Source organism: Carettochelys insculpta, chromosome 11 (genome assembly GCF_033958435.1).
Source record: "Carettochelys insculpta isolate YL-2023 chromosome 11, ASM3395843v1, whole genome shotgun sequence".
NCBI classification, from domain to species: domain Eukaryota; kingdom Metazoa; phylum Chordata; order Testudines; family Carettochelyidae; genus Carettochelys; species Carettochelys insculpta.
In genome coordinates, this window is record NC_134147.1 from 15,991,474 (window position 1) to 16,014,632 (window position 23,159).

At 40.1% G+C, this 23,159-nt stretch overlaps 1 protein-coding gene across 1 annotated transcript in view; it reads right to left on the bottom strand.

Annotated features, from left to right (window-relative positions):
• Positions 1–1,785: 1,785 nt before the first annotated feature.
• FAM120A (family with sequence similarity 120 member A) overlaps positions 1,786–23,159 on the bottom strand; it is a 123,534-nt gene continuing 102,160 nt past the window's right edge. The window contains exons 13-18 of the mRNA XM_075005005.1: positions 18,051–18,260; positions 16,835–17,018; positions 15,393–15,530; positions 13,374–13,515; positions 7,785–7,881; positions 1,786–3,681 (exon numbers count right to left, since the gene is read on the bottom strand). Of these exons, the coding sequence (XP_074861106.1) occupies positions 3,370–3,681; positions 7,785–7,881; positions 13,374–13,515; positions 15,393–15,530; positions 16,835–17,018; positions 18,051–18,260 (1,083 nt within the window). The 3' untranslated portion in view covers positions 1,786–3,369. The remainder of the gene's footprint in view (positions 3,682–7,784; positions 7,882–13,373; positions 13,516–15,392; positions 15,531–16,834; positions 17,019–18,050; positions 18,261–23,159) is intronic.

The following is a 23,159-nucleotide window of genomic DNA, read 5'->3' on the forward strand; positions in this document are numbered from 1 at the left end:
AGGGGGTGACCAGTAGGGATGTCTTAGTTGCCTATAAAAACAAGGGTGGGGGGAGGCATGTTACACAAGCAAAGCACACACACTGAAGAATATCTAGTCCTGCTCCTGGACGGGGACAATCTTGGTCTTTCTAACCTCACCACTCAGCATGGAGAAGAACGAACTCCAGCTTGACTATGCACGCAAGCCCTGCCCATTGTCCGTGGACACATTCCCCTTGGTTTTTTTCCTGCCCTCTGTTGGAACTTGACTTGTTACTCACCAATTACAGCCACACATGGCAAGGAGCTGTCTTCTGCTGCTAGACTCTGAGACAAGGGGTGCCCTGTTTTCCTGGAGAAGATAACACACCTTTCCACACAGGACAGTATTCTGGTTGCAGCACCAATTAGTCGACATACGGCTTGGCACAGCAGTGAAATTAGGAAGGACAGAACAATGGAGATTTGCCAGTAAAATACAATATCAGTAGCCTGAATCCCTGAGCTCAGAGAAGAGCTGCTGGGAAGCGGGGGTTTAATTATGCTGGCAGGAGAGAGCTCTCTCGACAGTATAGACAAGCTACACAGGAGACCTTATATTGGCACAGCTGCAGAAGCACAGCTTTGCTGCTTCAAAGTCTGCAGTGTAGTCATAGCCTTAGTTTAAGGCAGGATGCAACACAGTGTAAGCTGGGTATGATCAACTCCCAGAGAGAATACTTACCTTTTCTCACCTGTGCAAGCGTTGTCTTTCAGACTGAACTCCAAGCAGGGACTCTCTCCAATATGTATTGAGCCCTAGCGAGGTCTTTAAGACCTCACATAAACCAACGAAATAGGTATTTTTTTAGATAGAAACAGCAACCACTAAGGTTTGTCTATGCTGGAAAATTATAGTAGTATAAGCTATGGGGTCAATTTATGGTTATACTGGTATAATGAATCCCACATGGATATTAATTCATGTTGGTTTGGCAGGGTTGTAAGCTAAACCAAGAGGAGCAACTCATTCTGGAATATGAGTACCTAGTAACTACAACTGGAAAATTACCTGTGCAGGCAAGTCATTACAAGCACTCTGAGAACATCCTGGGTACTGCTTTCACCATACAGGCAGTAGCTGCTGCTCCTCACGAGCCTCTATTAGTAATGCAAAATCTGAGGCATGGTGAAGGTCAAGGAACCCGAATAGGCTGAGGAGTGAGAAAAGGGAGTAAGTCTGCCAGAGAAATTGTATGGAATTTGATTTTCCTGGGTTATTTGTGCCACTTGTACAGAACTGGAACAAGGCACAGGGCACCATTTCTTTTGGAAATAAAAGCTTCTTCCTGGGAAGATTCTAGCACCTTAGCTTCTGAAAATTTGCTTCTCAATGTTTCATCCATTTGTGCTAATGCAAAAACACAGTAGCTTCTGAAGTAACCACAACAACAATCATTTTACCTCTTCATTTGTTATTTACTGCATTTTTTTATTCTCTGGCAGTGGAGCTTTGAATAACTTTTTTCCAGAGAAAATATACCGCCCCCCTCAAATTTCAGATCAACTGTATTTCTGCAGCTTCCCTCAGGACTTGAGCTGAACACCTGCAACTTACTAACCAAGTCATGAAACCTGTGTTGTTCTACAAAAGAAGCTATAACTGAGCGTTGTTCTAATCAAGGGCAACAACCCCCCCATGTCAGGACAATGACAAAATGCTTTGCTTCCTGTCTCAACCTGCTGTCATTCATTAACAATTACCTTATTTGTGTACAGGAAAACTTATTCACAAAGGTCTACATGAGAATAAAAGAGGCATACATTATTTTATACTAAAAGAATAAAGATTTTTATTAAGCATTGTAAGTTGCATTCAATAGCCTTCAAATACACCACACCACAATCCATCTACAACCAATCAAACCCAACAGTAGTTCATTCTTGCACAATCCATGAGTTGGGGCAGAACTCCCTTCAACTTACATTAAGATACCTACTTAGCTCTTGCGGGCAGGGAATGGGGAATTACACCTCATTTCTGATCACTAATGTGTGATGAAGAGCATCAGGAGAATTATATGAAAACGAATATAAAGAAATGATTCTGATTTTGAAGTACATTAAGTTTGGAAACACTAACAAAAACATCAAAATGATACAGGTATATTTGCTTATACTAAATTCTTGATGGGAAAGTTCTCAAGAACAAGCCATTTGTTTCCTGCTACAGAAGGGGGGTATTTTTTGAAGATCAAAGCTTTTTTTGTTTTTTTTGTTTTTCACAGAATTCCATATTTGCTAATATGAAGGCATAAAACAGCAACAGAGAACAATAATGCATACAGCAATGAGTACACCAGGGTAACGTTGATATTCAAAAAACGGCTAGATAATTTTTTTAAGTTTTAGAATAAATGCAACAGAGGTCAATAATCACAAAATTTTAAGGTTAGAGCAAGATCAGTCAATGACTAAACATAGTTAACATCTTTTATAGGACTATTACTGATTATTAGCTTTTTGTTTTGCAAATGGGCACAGTACTTGTAAGAATGGAAGAAAGAGGACAATAACATGCATAATATTAACTACACACTTTAAAAATTATGAACCATGCAGAAGTTTAGCTCAAATAGTAGTACTAATGGTCTACGTCTGATTCAAAACCACATAGTTCATTGATCACGGATGCATGGTATTAGTCACAAAAAGTTTCAGAACACATTGTGTTTATTTTGAAAGGTCATTTGTATCTTCTATGATTTCAAGTTTATCTCCATTTAACTTCCTTGTAAAGTATGTATGATGTATATTTAAAATCAGCAGAACTGCAATATTACTCTATAATTTTTTGTTTCGATAGTTTGCACATTTTAACACAAAAGAACCACATCAACAGTGATGAAATTTAAGAAAGAAAAACTGTGGTTGTGCCTTTTTCCCCCATAATCATGAAATCAAAGCCTTAAAGAAAGCTTTATTGTGACACAGTAATGCAAAATCAAATATAATGGCATACATATGGTGCCAAGTACTAAAAATTATATTTTAAGCTATATATACTTAAAGACTGCCAAAATTTGTTTTCCTTATATTTCAAGAAACAAAACTACAAGCTTTTGTCATAACCAGTTTAAACTTTATGTATACTTCATTTTAAGTGCGGGAGTCAAATGCTCTTCATTCTCTTTCTTTTTTGTTTTATTGTAGCATTTTGACTACAACTGGTTAAAACTAAAAATGTGTTGTTTAAATCTCTGACATCAAAGAGGGATCCGAATTTCCAAAGTCCTCATTTTTCTCTTACGGAAAGGAAAAAATGTACGTAACTGTAGGCTCTCTTTCTTTCCAGATATTCCTAATCCTGACCCTTCCCAACATCCTTCACCCTCTATAAAAAATAAGTTTACTCTTCTTTTTTTAAGACAGCAGCCTCAAGAGTATCATCTTTATGGCAAACACTGTCTGCATTTAGTGCATTTAAGTGAGGATTTGTATTGCACATTTTAGAGTCATTACTCAAGGCACTTTCAGACTGGTTGGAACCCCTGATGTCTCCTGTATTCCCATTCATCTGGGAAGCTGGCTTCTCCTCATTCACTACTCCATTTTCAGCCAGGGATCCATCTGAAGACACAATTGAGGATTTAGATTCCTCTGATTTTGATTTAAGTTCTTTGGCCACTTCTTCTGCTGAAGCAGCATAAGGAGGTTTGCCCTGTTTTAAAAAAGACAATATATTATTGAAGAAGTTACTATTGCATATGTGTAACTGATTATCCTGACACCACTTCCGATAGTGTGCTGTCGGACACGGACAGAAGTGCTACAAGTTAACTTGGAATACTCCAAACACAATTTACTTGGCGTACAACACAATCTCCAAGTTAGCACTGATTTAAAGACCGAACATATTGGCCTACATCCCTGCAAAAGGGTCACACAAAGTATCTAATGCTGATTTAACCTTTGAGGAATAACTGTGACAATGTATCTGAGCGTCTCCTGGCTTATGTTGTAATGTAAACATGCCCCCCCCCCCATAAATTAACTAGTTACAGAAGTGGCTTTTTATGACCCAATATGGCAGTTGGCTACCAAAATCACAATTATGATCACTGTTAGCCGCTAAATAAAAATTAATATGAACACCTTTTAGCACAGCCCAGTTTTCTAACATGCCCCTGGTTAGTTGCACTTTGCTCCAGGACAAATAATTGTACCATTTAGATTTAAAAAAAGAGTCAGAAAATGCCAAAATTGAGTTTTAGCATGAGACCTTAACTCTGCATCCCCATTTGCAGGTAATATAGTCTAATGATATGACTACATACTACTTCTCAAACACAATCCCCTCCCCCCGTTTTTTTTTTTTTTATAAAGGTATCAATACTGTCATATAATACCACGTACTGTGCTTATGTGAGAGACACACCATAAAAGTGACTTCTATTACACAAAAATGCACAGTATGTATTCAAGAAAACAAGCTACAGATGAAATAAAGCCAGAAAACTAATACTGAAAATGTAAACTTGCAGAGCTCGAAAATTAAAACATTTGATTTTTCATAGCTGAAAAAGTAAATCATACAATTCCAAAACACACAACAGTAAAACTTTAAAAAAAATGTCATTGCTAAGTGACAACATATCACAGCGTTTATGAACACAGAACACTTAGGGCTTGTCCATATGAACTCACTCCAGCTTGTGGCTAGGCGGAAAGGAAACCTATCCCAACCCTGGCTTTCCAGGTACAAAGACTACGTCTACACTACTGAGTTTTGTTGACAAAACCCAGGGAACATTCAGATTCCCAAGGAGTTCTGTCGACAGTAAATCGACAGAATGTAGTACTTTTGTTGACAGTCTTAACCTGCTCCCCATGAGGCATAATGCCTCTGTCAACAGAGATCTGGTCTGGACGTTCTGGGAGGCCCTCTATCAACAGACAAGGCTTCTGAGATGCCCAGCAGCCCTGTCCGCTGTACTTCTGGCTGGCTGTTTTGTCAAGAGAGCAGCAGGCAGTCTAGCTGCTCTCTGATGACAGAGTGGATCGCTCTTATGATCTGCTTGATAACTGGGCTGCCATCTGTTGACAAAAGTTTTGTTGGAAGATAGCTTCTAAAAAGAAACTTCTCTTGACCAATCACTGTAATCTAGACAGCATCTAAGTGTCCACGTTGACCCTGCTAAAGCACAGTAGCTGTTCTCTCCAGCACTCTCAGATACAGGAACAGATTAAAGCAAAGAAATTGAATGCATTAAGGACTTAGTGTAAATCTTATGCAGCCCACAATTTCACAATGACAGTCTTAACTATAACCGTGGGAAATATCAAAACAAAAAGCAGTCAAGTAGCACTTTAAAGACTAGCAAAATAGTTTATTAGGTGAGCTTTCGTGGGACAGACCCACTTCTTCAGACCATAGCCAGACCAGAACAGACTCAATATTTAATAGTCTGTTCTGGTCTGGCTATGGTCTGAAGAAGTGGGTCTGTCCCACGAAAGCTCACCTAATAAACTATTTTGCTAGTCTTTAAAGTGCTACTTGACTGCTTTTTGTTTTGATAGCGTATAGACTAGCACGGCTTCCTCTCTGTTACTATTCAACATGGGAAATATGTTATATCTGAACTGCTGGGTTTTTTTGTTTTTTTGGTTTGTTTTTGATAAAATATTTAAAATGCTGTCCCTTAAGAGTAGTGTTGCATAAGTTATTTGCTATGAAAATGTGTAATATCAATACAAAGTGAAATCATGTGTTTTGCAGACTTGCCTTTGAGGCTTATCAATATTATGCCACCAATGTTCACATGTTCTTTCTAGGTGTCCTATTCAGGAGCTCTTATGCTGTGTTGATATTTTGAGATTACTAAGGAAGCACAGCATTTATTGCAAGTCAGAGTTAAGGTGTTACCCTGTGACAGAATATATATTTCTTAAGACATCATAAGAATGTGTTCATTATAGATCAGATCTTTGTCCTTCCACTTCTGCTGAGTAGCACTTTACTTTACAAGTCTTCTTAGTAAAGTCACTGAAAATCTTTGAAGGTAAGATGCTACAATGTGGGTACTTGCTCTGCCTTGCCCTGACTGGCTGTTTCTTCCAACTATCCCTCTTCCTCCCTCAGGTCTCACATCTCAGCTTCACTGCACTCCTGCCCCTCATACCCTCTGCTCCCCTTCCCTGTGCCCTTTACTCTTTTCATTTAGCCAAACCCCTCCTAACTAAACCTTAGCACTCAAAAATAAACTTGCAGGACATTAGCAGCCAACACATTGTTCATTTTGCTTGAGGGTTCTACATCTGTCTCTGGCCTGTATTTGTCTTGTCTCATTAGACTGTAAGGTCTTTGGGGCAGGGACCAGCTGCTTCAATATTTGTGCGGTGCCCAGCACAATGTAACCCCTTTGTGCCTGGTCCTTACACACTACCATAATAAACATAACTATAAGGAAGGATATAAAAATTTGGTCCTTTCTCTCTAGTGGAAGATTTGCAATATTCACTTCATCATGGTATTTATTTCCTCTCTTTTAATTGTTGACTGATATCCACAGACAGAAATACCGTGAAGACTTCTACCATCTCAATCCCAAAGGTATTCCCTGTGAAAGGGACTGAAGACACTAGCAAACTTGGACTGCTTTGCACATACTACATTGGTTCTAGAAGTAAACAGAGGCCCTCTGTTTCTAGGCCTGTAAATTCAATACAGAATTCCAGCAGAATACTTTACAATGGGATGCTAGGAATGAGAATTAAAGTTTAAAATACAGGAATTAGCACGCAGACATCATACACACTGAAATTTAGATTAGTGTCCACAGCCAGGGATGAGGAAGACAAGCAGCAATAACTACAAAGAAGTAAATAGAACAAGTTTTAATTTTTATATCTAGAAAACATTTTTACTTCAAATGAGGAACTCCCTCACCTCTCACAACTCTCCTCTAGCTGTTGGCATCCTGCTCGGTCAACTCCTACCTGCTACTATTCATGCGACACACTGCATTTATCAGGTAATTTTTTTTGTTCACCCACTGATCCATTTCCCATGGTACTCAAACATTCAAAAGTGCTGAGCACCTAGAATGAAAAAACTAAACAAAACTGAGGGAAAAGTGAACATGGAACAAATAGTCAGATGTGTATCTACTATTTGCTTCAGTAGCATAGTTTCAAAGACCATGGCAAATACAGAAGCTATGACTTATGGACTCGTTGTACCACCACCGAAGTTGGGACTACATACTCCAGTGGGACAGAGGTTATTCCATAATTTTCTATTAGTGTTTACAGTGAGTACTCCAGAAGTAGAATCCAAACATTACCTACATTTGGGTTTGTTGCATTTTTAAAGGAATTGGAGGACCAGAATGAAAAGGAACAAAAACTGGGCAGGGCAGAGGAGGAGAAAAGGCTATAAATACCAGTTTGCTACAGCTTCATATTGCCCTTAAGTTTTCACTCACTGATTGCTGTTTAGGCCCCCTATCCCTCTCCTTCAGCTGATCGAGATTGTCCATGTAGGACACAGGGATATTCTTTATAGCAAGGTGCATTTTTCTCCTCTAATCAGATAGCCAAAGCTAGCTTCTAAAGCAGACAGAACAACCCTGAGAGAACTGTCATCACTGTGCATGTAATTATTGTTTCAGTGACTAGTATATACCATAGTAACTGCAAGAAGCACTCTATCCTGCCTTTCTCCCAAGAACTGTCTCCATCCACTCTTGCAGGCCTAGGGAGCTTGTGAGCACACTAGCCCGTAAACCAGAATTATGGAAGTAAAACACACCACTTTATTACCTGAATTGCTCCCTGGTTTTTATAACCTCTCCCATAGTACCTTCCACCTCTTCCAAATGTTCTTATCACTGGAGTGGAAATAACTCCTCTAGGTCGCCTATACGTATTGAAAAAACAAACAGGAAATGCATTTAAACTTTGTTTAAAATACTTTAAATTAAACAGAAAAGGGTGGGTTTTGTTTGTTTGTTTGTTTTGTAATGCCATCTAATTACTATAGGAAAGATTCAAACCCTCCCCCATCCCAAGAAACAATCAGGAGTGTAAGATTTGACTATTTGCAGGTGTGTAAAGTCTGTGATTTGTATTTCCAAAGTCTTGTTTTCCTACCTATAAAATGTCTATTTCACAATTTCACTTCAAACATAGAAGTACTTTCAAACATTGTGCAAATTTTTAAAATTCTTATCATATATATAAGAAAGGCCTGCAAAGAGACAGCCACTCTGAATTATTTGTTTATATTTGTAAGACTATTCTTTCCATACAATAATACTTCCCACACAAAATGTGCAACTCAGGAGAATTTATGTACAAATAAGATTCAACAATGCAAAGCTGCTGCATATTAAAGTTGGCCAGCAATTTAAGTGCTTATGAAGGGAAGAAGTGACTTGAAACCATGTCTACTCCAGGCAGACACTGTACAAGGTTATCAACACTGTTCCGCTACACTCTCTTAATCATGATTTAGAGTTTGGGAACACTCCTAAGCAGAGCTCCAGTCACACCAAACCAGAAAGCTGGGTTTCAAATGACCTAAATGGGAATTAGATGAGATCCACACAGATTTTAATTTGGCCTTCATTACAAATTTTGAAGTCAGGTTTCTAGCGGTGAAATACTTATCTACACCCCAAAAATATGCTTCATGCTAAGAAATTACACAAAAATCTTACTGTACTCTGTCAGGATGTCAGGAACTTTTTTCTTCCATTTATAAATTAGTTTTCATTTTCAGTATTGGCCTCTAACAGCATCAGACTGCTCTTGACTTTAGTCTAAGCATGAAGATCAAAACCAATGAGACCAAGCCTTACACCTACCCCCTCTGCATCTGGCACAGAACAGGAATGAGAAACAGGACAGCCAGAGGCTAATAAGGTGCACAGGCACAACTCAGAGTCAGAGAACGATCAGATTAGAAGAGACCACATGGGCCATCTAGTCTAACTCCCTGCCAAGATACAGGATATGTTGTGTCTAACCTATTTATAGACAAATGGCTTTCCAAGCCCCTTCAGAAAACCTCTGGTGAAGGAGCCTCCACAACATCTCTAGGAGTTAAGAAGAGACTCAGGGCTGTTCTAGGCTGTGCTGGCTGCACCAGCCTCCACTGAGCCATGCCAGTAACTACTGATTTCTGCCACTTGCCATCCATGCCTCCGTTTCTGCACAGCTGGTTCTACATTACCTGAGGATTGCCCTATGCAAGGAGACTCTCCAAGTAGCTGACTTTGCTAGCTTTAAGGCTGCTTTGCACTGCAGGAGCCAAGTTCTGACCCAATGCTTCCACTTACTCCACTTCTACAATTTGTTGCCATCTTTGCTAAGTTATATAGAATTTAGACTGAATCATCCCAAATGCCAACCCCAGTCTGTGTGTACACCCACAATGCACTACAGTAAACCCTCGATTTAATGGACTTTTAGCTTTAACTGACACTCCTCTCCTGCATTAGTCCATTAAATCGAGGGTTTACTGCCCTTTGCAGGGCTCCCCCAGCCCTCTCCCCACATGCCTGCAACTCACCAAAGGAGCCACCACCGCTGGAGAAGCCACCAGAGCCCACCGCTGTGGCTGGAGCTGCCAACCCCACCACCGCAGGGCTGGAGCTTTCCCACCATGGCTGGGGACCTGATGCCGTGCAGCTAGGGGAGCCCCACTGTGCACAGTTGGAGCTTGCATGCAACCATGCAAGGCTGAAAGCTGCCGCTGCCACTACATGCTCCTCCCACCAGGGGTGGGGCACATATGCAAGCGTTGTCTGCCCACGTACACGCCCAACTCCTGGTGGGAGGACAGCACATAGGTTCAGCCATGGCAGACCCACTAAATCCCTTACCCTTTTTTTTTTTTTTTTTTTTTTCGGGGGGGGGGGGGGGGGGCGGGACACGGGGGGATGGGACGGACCTTTGGAATTTTACTGATGCTGATTAAGCAGGCTTCAGGAACCACTGGGTGGGGGCACCGTCAGGCATCCACTGTTCCCGAAGTCCACTGAATCGGGGTCAGTAAAATTGAAGGTTTACTGTAGTAAGTAATAATGGAATTAGAAGGAAACCAAAAGAGGTGGTGAATACTTTACACATCTGACCGCGCTTCTGTTAATCTGGTGTGCATTTTTCAATCAATTTACAAAGAAAACAAGACAGTCCCATCCTATTTACTAACTCCATGTAAGATGAGGTGACTGTGCCCTCTAGAGAGTTGAAAAACAGGTCTGCAATTCAGATTTCACATCTCACTGCATACTGATGGACACAGTTAATGGAAGTGAACTGGTCACATTTAGCAGTATGCAGGAAACCGAAAATAAGAGGCTTGCATAGAGAAGACATTTGAGAAATAAGATGCATAGCATCAAAGGAGAACAATCAAGATAAACCTGGACTTGATCTGTCTTCTGTTAAGAGGAAGGAGATGACAGAGAATTTAGCATCCATTGTGATTTGGCTGGTGGAGAATATGTCTGAGCATCTGGAGGTAACTAATCTCCCAAGATAAACTGCCTACACAAACTTCTTAGGTAAGTTTGTAAAGAGTTCATCTTTCCTCTGGGCAAGCCACCTCCTAAGAATATTGCTGTATAGGTATTGCTGGGAATGATTATATCCTTGAAGCAATTTGACCGTTCCCTCAGACACAGCAAAATCCCTATTTAAAATGTCAGTTTAGCATCCTAATAGTTAATGTCCAGGTGCTAGAGATCATGAATTTGTTTCTTCTAGTACCCAGGAAATAGAAAGGCTCTTCTCCAATGCAAACACGTGAAGAGACTCACATAAAACTGGGGTGAGCAAACTAGGGGGCGCCCACTTGGGGGGGGTGAAGTTTCATAAGAAGGGCACAGCACTACCAGCTGCTGGGTCTCAGGCTCATCAATCTCATTAAAAATCTTGAAATATGTTATTGTTTTCATACGTGTGTGTTCACATTGATATACTGATGAATAAAGTTTGTACATTCTACATACTTATTTTCTTACATGTGCCAAAAGGGTTTTTTCATATGAACATAACCAAAATGTCCATCTGTTTGGATTACATTAGACAGGTGGCAGGCCGGGGGCTGCTAATTGCAAGGACAAAAAGCAGGGCCTGATGTAAAAAGTTTGCTCACTCCTGACTAACCAGCAGGTGAGGGCGGCTTCAAAGAACTAGTGGTAATGCTCCAGTCAGTAAATATTACAAGTATATGCACCAATGTTCTGATCTTGGACCCTCCCTCTTGATCCTGACAATATACATCACCAGTGCTATTCCACATGAAAGGTGTAATCACTAGTACTACATTTAGCTCATTCCAGGGTACAGAAATCAATCCAGGAATAGAGCCAGATTCCCCTACAAATTAATGCTCATTAATGCCTGCACTAGCCAAGAAAAGGGGAAAATGCTCATGGAACCATTTGCAATGGACAAGATAAACCTGGTATGTAAGATAAGTAAACTGTCTATAGACAGTGCATGATGTACAGTGATTCACTCCTACAAAATAAACAAGCCAATCCCCAAGCATGTGACACAGTTTATAGTAAATGCAATTTAATGCATGATTTTATGTACATATACATGGACACACACATACATTCTAAACATCCAAAGTTACACAGAAAGCCCCTTCCTTTATATTATATAGGAATTATTATATTATATAAAGGAAAGGGCTTTCTGTGTAACTTTGGATGTTTAGTATACTTTATACCTACTCCTTATGCTTGAATCTGATCAGCTCATTCTTGCTTGTTGCATAACAAAAAAAATACTAAGGGGAATGGCATTTTAGAGACGCCAGTCCCAGAGGAAATCCCAACATACAGCGATGCTGTGACTTCGCATACCACTTGTCTGGAACAGGTAAAGTAATTGTAGTGATAAGAGGGAAGTAAACCCAAAATTCACACATCTGGAGTAGATTAAGTAGATACTCTTAACGGTACGGCAAATGGAATTAAAAGGATTTAAGTTTAGTCACTGTATTCTAATAATGTTTGTAATATGAATAAAATACATTCTATACAAGGTAAAAGAGCTCTATGTGATACAGAGCAAGCAAATCTCTCTTATCACCACAAAAAGTTAATGCAAGAAAGGCAAAAATCAGAAGGTGCATGATTTAAAAAAATTAACAAAGATCCAATACCATAGAGGTAAACATAAAAGCACTGCAAATCACACGTTTTTTCTCCTCAAGCACTACTGTAAGGCAATGAAAGATCTGAAAAACCAAATGTGCAAGCCTGTCTGCACCTGAGGGAGGCTTAACATGGGCAGGTGTAAGAGTAAGTTGCCCGCATCTAGAATCACCGTGGAGGAACCGTCTACAAATTGCACAGTATGGTTGAAATACAGAGACACTGGTAAAGTAAAAACTGCCTATATATGTAATAACAAGTATTATGTGACAGCTGAAATGATCAATTCTGGTACGGAGCCAGGGAATGTTACTTTAACAGGGCTATGTTCTGCCTAAATTTCTTGTAGTAATAAATGAAAAAGTTCAACTTTGTATCAGTTTGTTACAATGCAATTTAAAAAAACAAAATTAAAATTAGAAAATAATGTTTTAAAGGCAGAGCAAGCGTATAATGTAAAACTACAGCCTGATGGGCTATACTATAAAAAGGAAGCTTACACTCCCCAGTTCATACTTGGAGTCTAGTATTAATGCTAGTCCAAATAATTACAACTATTCCGGTCATGTGTTGTTGAGTAATAAACTTACAAAAAAGTACAAGCCAGGAATATACCACAAATAAAACAAATACTGACATAAAGAAGAAAAACAAAAGCAATGGAATGTCAGCCTAGCTTGACATAAATTGGATGTGGATGAGGTCTTATGTCTGGGGAGACAGAATTAGGGAGGTAAATGGATTAACAGGCTGGAAACAAAGTCTGTACTAAGACAGGTAAATGGGTGAGAAGCTAAGAGACAGAAAGCCTACATGAGCCAACAAAGGGGGCACATCCAGGGAACCATTTAAAATGGGCAAAGTAAGCTTTTTACTATTCTCAAAAAAAAAGAATGCAAGAATGGAGTTGGTGGCTCAAATAAGTTCCTCATATTCTTGTAACCAAAATGCTATCGAGTCATATCCTTGTACAATGTGAAATGCATGCAGTTAGATTCAGAATAAGAGACTTTTGTGTGCAGAAATGTTTTAATTTATCTGACCTACTGAGAAGAACACATTAAAATTAACAAAGAAGTGCTCTTGAGTTCCTGAGCAATGGTATTGCTGTTACTTAGTCCACTTTACACGCAAGTAAGAAAACAATGTAAGCATAATACTTTATGCAAATTCTGCTGTCACCTCTTTCTCTAGTGCACTTCATTACATTAAGAACAGTTTCTGAACTTACCCTCTTGCTGGTCCTCCAACAGAAACCACCTGTAGAGGAAATGGCCCTCTACCTCCACGTCCACGTCTGCTTCCAGCCCAATGGCCAACAACAGTGCCAGCTATTTCAAGTTTCCCTCCCTGAGAAGGAATAGGTTGGACTCCTGCACATAAATGCAAAACCAAAAATGTTGTTTTAAAATCATGACACTGAATTTATTAGTGAATGGAAAAAGTTGTTCTTTCAATCTTCATTAAACAAAAAGCTTCCTCTTCTGATACCGTGAAACTAATTTTGATAATATGGTTGTTTAAAGAAATTATAGCTAAAATTAGAGTCTAGGAGTCCTTCATTAAAATAGACGAATTAAAAATTAAAAAAATAAACTACTTCAGTTTCAGTAAGTTGATGTTTAGTTAGATACTGAGAATCTGAAGGGAAATACTGAAACAATATTTAATGAATTTTTAAACAAGATGGAAGTAAAAAGGTAACTAAGAAGGAATAAATTATATATTCTACTGTCCTAAATTAACTAATTACATTTATTAATATACTTCCATGACAAGAAACGGGCAATAAAAATTACTAACGCTGGTCTATGTTATAGAAATGGCATTTGAGTTGTCAAGTGTAAACACTACTTTCACACTTCTTTTTTTGAGACAGAAGCAAAAACCTGAGTATCTACACAACAGAGAATATCAGTATGACTCATATTCTAAATTTGCTTTTTTAATACCAAATGTCCTTACAAATTAACACCAGATCAGAGCATAACCCATTTCCAGAAATCCAGGTAAACACACTAGAGCTAAATGTTACTGATAAGACCAACAGCAATACAAGGCTTAAAAGTGATAGCGTTTCTCCTAATGTAGTTAGTTTTTAAAGGTTAATAGGCTTAAAAATTACAGCACTGGTTAAATAGAAAAGGTTCATATTTCTCTGTATAATTCCTTCAGCTTTAATTGTGTACTGTAGACACTGACTAGGTTATTTTTGCAATAGTGTACGAGAAATATTTGCTTAGTTTTTTTTAAAATAAAAGCTTTAAATCAGCGTCTCAAATTCAAAACCCATCCCTGGCCGAAGCAGTTGCATAATTCAGCCCAGGGGTAGCAGCAGGCTGCACATTCCCACCCACTAAGCCTGGCCTTTCCTACCACCACCCCAGCCCCTTTCCCCTTATTGCAACCCGTCTCCCAGGGTTCCATTCTCAGGGATTATGGAGGAGGCCTGGCACTGAGAGCGCAGGGGAGGGCTCAATGCTGCTGCCATCCAGGCACCTTCCCCACAACCTCAAGACTGCATCCCTGGGGACAGGGACGGACGGACAGAAAGACAGAGACAGACAGACATGTACTCACAGGCCAGCGTGCACAACTGCTCTGTCCAGGGAGGGCCCGTGCACTATGAGTTTGAAACCCCTGGCTTAAATACTATAGCTACATATATGGGAAACCTGTCGCCCAAGTAAGTAACTAGAATTCATGGATTTTCTACTGTCCCCCAGTACAGAAGAGAAAAACAATGGACAATGGAATCTAAACACTTATATTAACTTAAGCCAGAAATGCAAACTCTGACCTGAGGCAACAGTGAAGCATGAATTAACAGTACCACAAAGACAAGAACTTCTGCTCTGTCACTTTTTCAAGATGCCTTATTGCTCTCCAATTTTAGAAGATCTTTAACCTATCCAAGCAAAGCTGAGCATGTTATAACACAGCCTAACATTGTGAAGCACAAAAAAACAGAACTTCTACTTAAAATGTTAAAACATCTTTATATTTGAACCAGACTGTTATGTTAACGTAACACGCAGACTGCCACAGGCACTTAGGGAGAAGAGTCCGGTAGAGTACAGCAGTGAGTGAGCGAGTGAGTTCACAGCAACCCGAAAAGATTCTACAAGAGCGATAGCCGGAGACAGTTAGGGACAGTACAACTGGCAGCCAGTGGCAAGCCTGAGACCAGAGTGTGAAGTGAAAGAAGCTGTTGCCAGAAGCTCTAAGAAAAGGGGTTTGGTATAATTACCGCCCTGAAACTTGCTAGTCCTGTTGTTGTCATTGCCAGAGAAGGCTCCGGAGTGTCCTGCCGCTGCTGCCACCCGGAAGGCCCGGTAAGCGCCTGTTGCTACTGTTTCCCCATAAGGGCCTCCAAAGCCACAGACTCCTGTTAGACCCAGGGTAAAGAAAGACAGGGGAAAAGCTGTGAGGGGGGCCGGGTATATGGGAATTCCCTGAAAGATAAGCTTGATGTCACTTTCCTTTTAGAGCCACAGTGACTATGGCCATTCAACACATAAGGCAGGACAAAGGCTGCTGGTTTAGCAGCCAGAGGGTCTAAAGCAATACGGGAATCCCACTGCCCAGCCACAGCAGAGGCTGGTGAAGTGCCAACTCACCACCAGTGAGAGGATCTATCCAGAGTAGCTGCAACCTTGGCCTAGGTGTCTCCTAGCCCTTTAGGCTTGGTCTACACTAAACCTTACAGTCAACTGCAAATACGCAATTCTAGCTACGGCAACTGCGTAGCTAGGATAGACATATCTGCAGTTGACTGTAAGGTCTGTCCTCACTGAGGGAGGTTGACAGGAGCACTACTCCCACTGACCTCCCTTACTCCTTGCGAGAGCAGGAGTACAGGGGATTGCCTGCAGACCCCAGAGAGATCGATTTTGCGAGTCTTTACCAGATGCATGAAATTGAACTCTGGGAGACTGACCTCCCATTAAAGGGTAGACATACCCTTTATTTGGGTAGGAAATACACTTGTAACTCTGAGGATCTGAATCTCCACTGTGGAAGTGGTGTTAAAAGGTTTGAACAAATTTTGAGGCAGCAAGTTGCCATGATAGCATTTGCCCCCTCCCCCAAAATCCTATTCAACTTCCTAACTATTAAATATAAATTCATATGTGACCCTTGGTGTATGGGGCAAATGGTGTGATGGTTCAGTGGTCTCCTGTACTTACTCAAGGATGTAGCAAATGAAAATACTAAAATTAGATTTTTAAAAGGGGGCGGTGGGGCAGTTGGTGTCTTCAGCCCCAACAGCTCCTCTGTTCCTTTCATAAACTAAGCCCTCCAGTCATACTTTACATCTACGGATGTGAACATTTACAGCAAGGTGGTTCTATCATATATACTTTCCCTATCCTTCTGTGCTGATTTATGCCTCTTTTTTCCTCCACCTACAAACAATTGCATCCCAGGCATTCTGTACTGGCACAGCTACTTCAGTGTTGAAGGAAACAAATGGTATTACTGAAGGCTTCTCAGTTATTCGGGCACAGCCAATAAAAATTATATGTCCAGTAGCAGATGTGCTGGACCACATTCGGGCTGTTTATTCTACTGTACTACTGCTATACGGTTGGGTTGAGGAATCAAACCACAATATTGGAATGCAAATGATATGACAATATTTATTTCATATCAATTTGAATCCACGTACAGGTATCGTCAGCTACTTACCAGCAAAGCCTCTCCCCCTGCCCTGAGGTGGTGGGACTGGCCCAAAGTGTCGAGGATACATTGACGCTGGATAGAAAGGCATGGCAGGTGGAGGTGGGAAAGGAAGTGGATGATTCTGCCTGGAGAAATTTAATCCTTCTAGGATACTCTGACGCATCTTTTCAACCTTGGCAGCCTGTTCAGCCTATAAGTAAACCAAAGTACACAAATAAATGTCAAAATCTTGCATTGCACTGTGCAAATTATGCATATTAACCTAACTGAAGGAATGCTAAATGCAGCAGTGCTGACACACACCTGTATTTCTTAATAAAGCTAGCGAGAAATGGATAAACAAAATTTGCTATCATGGGTAACAATCTACTACCCATATTTCACTGATTCACAAGAAATCCCTATATTTGAGCCAATACAGTAAACTACTATAAACTTTCCAAGTATCAGGAATACCAAATGGTGGTCTTAACAGCAACTCCCTCTTCAAGATCACCCAGGAATTCAAAAAAGGGAATGAACATTTGTTATACTATGCAACATCCTTCCAAGAAAAGGAAATATTGACGTATAATTAACTGCCATACGCAGTGACTTGGTGTTTTGCGATACCTATATATTATTTTTTTTAAATTCTGCTTTCTGTAAGAAATTAAAGTTTTTTTGTGCACGGGTGTGTTGTAATCCTGATGTCATTCTTTTCAACTGTCTGTCAAATAAATGAGGTACTGGATTTTGTTTGGTTTATAAAAGTAACGTTAGCTTAGCCCTTTTTCACAGCTTTGCCATCCTGATGAAAAACATGATGTTGAGGCTGAGCAGGAACATAGCCAGCTCTGCTTGATGTGCTCATTACCTTCAGAATGCACAAGATGTCAAATTCTGGGTCAGTGTCTTACGTATGTATGCATAATAGTCTTTTGATAATGTGAATTCATGTACATCCTCGAAGTAACTAGTGAATCCTTGAGTCCATTTACTGAGATTAGAGGTCAGTGGAAAGTCTTTCTACTTCCTTCAAAGTCTATTAAAATTAAACTGCCGTTTCTCCTCAGAGCCATAATAGTTAAAGTCCATTTCCCATCCCTAAATATAGCCACATTCCAGATAGACACACAATCTTGCATCAACAATAACTGCCAAACAAACCCAATTAGACACTAAAGAAAATTCAGACTACGTTAAAAAAAAATAAAACAAATACTTTTCAGAAACCTCCTACCTGACCATCACAGAGGTCAATGAGAGGAACTTTCTCCCGGCTTGCTTTGATGAGTTTGGTCTGGAAGAGTTTCCCATCAAAATACATCCACGGACAGCAGTGCTCCCATGGGATTGGCTGTCCACAAGCATCATTTGCAAAGAGTGCCATATCCACACCACTCATAAACAAAGCAGACAGCTGAATTCCTCGGGGATCTAGATTCTCAATCTTCAAGAAAAATGAAATTTCAGATGAACAAGAGGAAAGTACCATCCCCTGTCTTAAGAGCTGCTTTAAAAATCCATGTAAAACCAAGTAAGATTTGCATTTGGCTTCCAAATGGTGTAAAGCAGTGATTTTCAACATTTTTCATTTGTGGAAACTCTCCCCCCCACACACACACACACAAATTTCTTTTGAATGGAAGTGCAGACCCTTTTGGAAATCCTAAACAGTCTGCAGCCCCAAGGATCTGCAGACCAGCGTTCAACAGTAACAACCCACTGAGTCCACGGACTGCCAGGGATCTGTTTACCACAGGTTGAAAATCACAGGCATAACACACACTATCTTTTTTAACTCTAAGGAATACTGAGCTATTGCTCACCTGAATGTTGGAAATAGCCAAGGAGAAAAAATAGATTAACAATAAAAACATGCCCAACTTGTCATGACCTATCAATACCAAAGCTAGAAACACTAAGGCAGTAAAATTGCTTTCAGATCAAGTAAACGAGTAAGTAAAATAAATCATTTTATCTCAAACAGTGCTAGTTTTCATTTCATATTTTAATATTCATCCATGCATCACAAAGAGTGGATGAACTATAGAAATGGAATTTAAAGAAGAGAAGAATGAAAACTCATGTTTGCTGAAGTGTTACAGATATGTTGGTATGAGGACACGAGAGGCACAAGATACGTGAAGTCTGTCCTGCAAAAGATATTGCTTCACCTTTTTAGCGTTGCTTATGAAATTCATGCCAAAGTAAAACTCAAAAATTGGTGGGAGAGGGAAGTGATCATGTGACTAGAATAAGGACGCTACCTTAAATGTGTTCTGTGACTTAACGATTGTTTGGGATGGTATAATTTATTAATTTTTTTCCCAATAGGACAAAGACAGCATTGTTGGCTTATGATGTCAAGCAAGGATTGCCAGTGTGAGATTTAAAGTAACGTTTCCATGCACTGACAGTTGAGTAGCTGATCTCTGACTTCACCACATCCCTGAGAGAAAAGGTACATCTTCAAATAGGGCTTGCTTAACTATTAAGTATTACAAAAGAGTTAGAAGTCAAGTGCAGGATAAGAAACACCAGTGCTATTCTTCTCCCTAAATAAGAAAGTATTGGTTGTAATTATTTGGAGAGTCAAGTAGAAGACCTTCTTCTCCCTACCCACCCCACGCACTGAAGATACTTTTTCGTTTAAAGAACAGAATTTTTAAGTTTTAAGTATTCCATTGATCGGAATACAGCTTCCATTTACTTACTCATGCTCTGATGTTAAAAGAAGTTGACAGGTAAGTCTACAAGAAAAGCAATGTGCTTAACTCTAGAAGGCATGTCTATACTTACATGAAGATTGAGGCTCTGGAGGCCGATCTTCCAGGGTTCAATTTAGCATTTAGGGACATGCTAAAATAAATGTTGAATCATAGAATTCTAAGGCTGGAAGGGACCTCAGGAGGTCATCTAGTCCAGCCCCCTGCCCAAAGCAGGATCAACCCCAACTAAATCATCCCAGCCAAGACCATGTTAAGCCAGAACTTAAAATCCTCTAAGGATGGAGATTCCAACACCTCTGCATTCCAGTGCTTCACCACCCTTTTGGTAAAATAGCTTTTTCCTAATACCTAACCTACACCTCTCCCTCTAAGTTCAGACCACTGCTCCTTGATCTGCCATCTGTCACCCTGTGAATAGTCTCTCTCTATCCTCTTTAAAGCCCCCTCTCAGGAAGTTGAAGGCTGCTATCAAATCATCCATCACTCTTCTCTTCTGCAAAGTAAACGAGCCCAAACCCCTCAGCTTCTCCTCATAGGTCATGTGCTCCAGCCCCTTAATCATTTTCGTTACCCTCCACTGAACCCACTCCAATGCATCTATACTGGAGGTCCCAGAACTGGATGCAATACTGTAGATGTGGCCTCACCAGTGCCAAGTAGAGGGGAATAATAACTTCTCTAGATCTGCTGGAAATGCTTCTCCTAAGGCACACCAATAAGCTATTAGCCTTTGTGGCTGCACAGGCACACTATCGACTCATATCCAGCCTCTCATCCACTGTAATCCCCGGGTCCTTTTCTGCTAACATATCAGCTCTGGTTTGCCGCACAGTCGTGAAGAGTAAAGGAAGGTGTCGGGAAAGTTTCTGCAAGCAGCAAGGCTGCCACAGTTTCTCCAGCAGCAAGGACATACCAGAAATTTGACTAAAGGTACATCAAGTCCGGCCACATAATTCTTGTAACTGAAACTGCGTTAAGTCAAAAAAAAAATTTTTTTATAGTGTAGACCTGGCCTGAGTATATCATTTGGTGATTGTAATTATCCATGTATTAAAAAGCCCCATTACTCACCTATGATGTAATTCTAAACCCATTTTGATCAAAGTTGGGGTAATCTATATAAGATTACAGTGATTTCTAATGAACCTCTGAAAATACTGAAGCTGCAGTAAATTGCACTGGAGCTGATCAGGCCTCTGAACTGAGGAAATAGGAATAAAACCACCCATCTCCCTTACCTCCTCAGGTCCTATGCTGAGAACATCTCTGCTGAACCTTAAAGTTTGGAATTACGTGTGTAAATCTTACAATGTGCACACTACAGTTTACTGCTATTTTAAGAGCACCACCACCAATGTACTATTGCAGCCACTTACATAAATGTTTCAGTCTTCAAGCCCGTTACAACAAATAAAAGTTAAGAGATTTCTATGAAATTCTCTGCACCTAATGTTTTCAGTGGATCTTCCATGGTGGAAAATCTCAGGAAAACTCAACTTTAAGATGTTGGTTTTTTTCAATGTTTTGGTTCTGAAACATTGTATTTCCCTGTCTGGGCCACTTCCACTGCAAATGAATTTCTATTAGCTTTAGGTTGCCATCTTCAAAAAATTGCATCAGCATCTGTAGCATTTGGGTGAGGCAGACTTGTATTTATGAAATTTTGTTTTTTTTCTGTTGATACATGAACAGTTAAAGCTGAAAGAGTAAAAAATGGGTAGGTGATGGTAAAACAGACTGGTTGAAGGAGAAGAAGAAAATTAAGAGCATTTTATTTTTGGTGTGTAAACAAGAGAACACTGCCTTTCAGTTGACATATCAATCCTTTCCTGATAAATTTGGAATTAATTTATAAAGATAATTAAATTGATTTATATTTCATACACATAATCTGAAATCTACACGATCATAAAGACAATCCAAATCTCTTTGCAGATATGCAGCTGTGTTCAAACTCATATGCTCCTTCTGTGCCTGCTTTCAACAGAAAGCAGCAGCAGCTGTGTGTGAAGACAGTAACAACGGAGCATCAAGTATTAAATTATCAGTTACCAACAAGTATTATGGAAATATTCCATACTTCTCCTACACACAACCTAAAAATAAAAGTTGTTGATGTAGAAATACCACATTTTAAATTATAATATCCTGTTTATCAGTGGCTTTATCTCTGCCACTCATTTTTTTCAGAGATGGAAAAATTTTCTCTGGGAATTCTTTTGCTGGTACCTGTGTGTCCAGCAGCATCCCTGGGAGCTTTTCCTTCTCTAATCACTGAAACTATAGACAGGGACAAGACTGTTCACTTTGTTAACACCCAGAAAAAAAATCTGCAGAAGACCTTATGTATATATTGTTAGGTTAGAATATGCAGAATGAAGACCAAGTGCTTGCCTTTCAGATATCCTCACGTGTCACATCCCATCTTCTGGCCATGAAGTTGCCATTCGAGTGCTCATCAATACCTATGTCTATGTCTAGATGAAAGGATTTTGTCGACAAAATGGCCATTTTGTTGACAAAACCCACAGAACATCCAGATGGCCAAGTGTATTCTGTTGACAGTAAGTTGACAGAACATAGGGCTTTTGTCAACAGCCGTACCCTGCTTGCCACAAGGAAGAACGCCATTGTCAACTGAGATCTGTCAACAAAACACGTCAGAATGTTTTGGGGGGCCTTCTGTCAACAGAAAAGGCCTCTGGGTGCTATGCAATCCTGTTTGCTGTGGTTCCGTGCAGCTGTTTTGCCAATAGAGCAGCTGGGCAGTTGGCCACTCTCTGTTGACAGAGCAGATTGCTCTTTTGATACTCCCTGTGGTCTGGACATGATCTGTCAACAAAAGGTTTGTCACAAGATTTCTTCCAACACAAACTTCTGCTGACAAATCCCTGTAAACTAGATATTGCCTACAAGTAAGGCTGCTCAGTTAGCTTTATGAGACCTGAGATGTATGTCTTGATCCATCCGGCTATTACGACTTTACATGGCTCCCCCCACAAGGCTGCTGCAGGATCAAGTACTTGTGTTGATTTCTGTCCACTTCAAACATGCAAATATATTTTGTTCATAATTCCAAACATTTAAAGTGCCTCCCTCAAGGGATGTTTATGATGTGGACACAGTTGCTAGCTATGTATTTTCTGGGAGTGATGTTCATTGCCTCTCAGTCTGTGTGAAAAGATATTTATCCTTTGGTCCGATTACTGAATGAGCACCATTACAACACCTTACCCTGAAGGAAGGTGACATCCTGTAGGTGGATGATTAAAGCATTTATTTTAAGAGTTTCCTTAAGAAGGTGACAACCACAACTGAATTTGAGAAAATAAAGAGACACTGATCTCGGCAATTCTCCTGACCAACTCAGTTCAGGCTCCATGTGGGCAAGCATGAATGATGGAAGGGCTTAATGATGCTGCTCTCAGGAATATGAAACAACCAAGAACTTCCACAAAGGATCACATCCACAACCACTGAAACATGCTTCTTGAGCGCTCTTCCTTTGAGAAGTATGAGAGAGGGAGCCGTGTTACTCTGTATGTTCGAGAACAAAAAGAAGTCCTGTGGCACCTTATAGACCAACAGATATTTTGGGAGCATAAGCTTTCATGGGC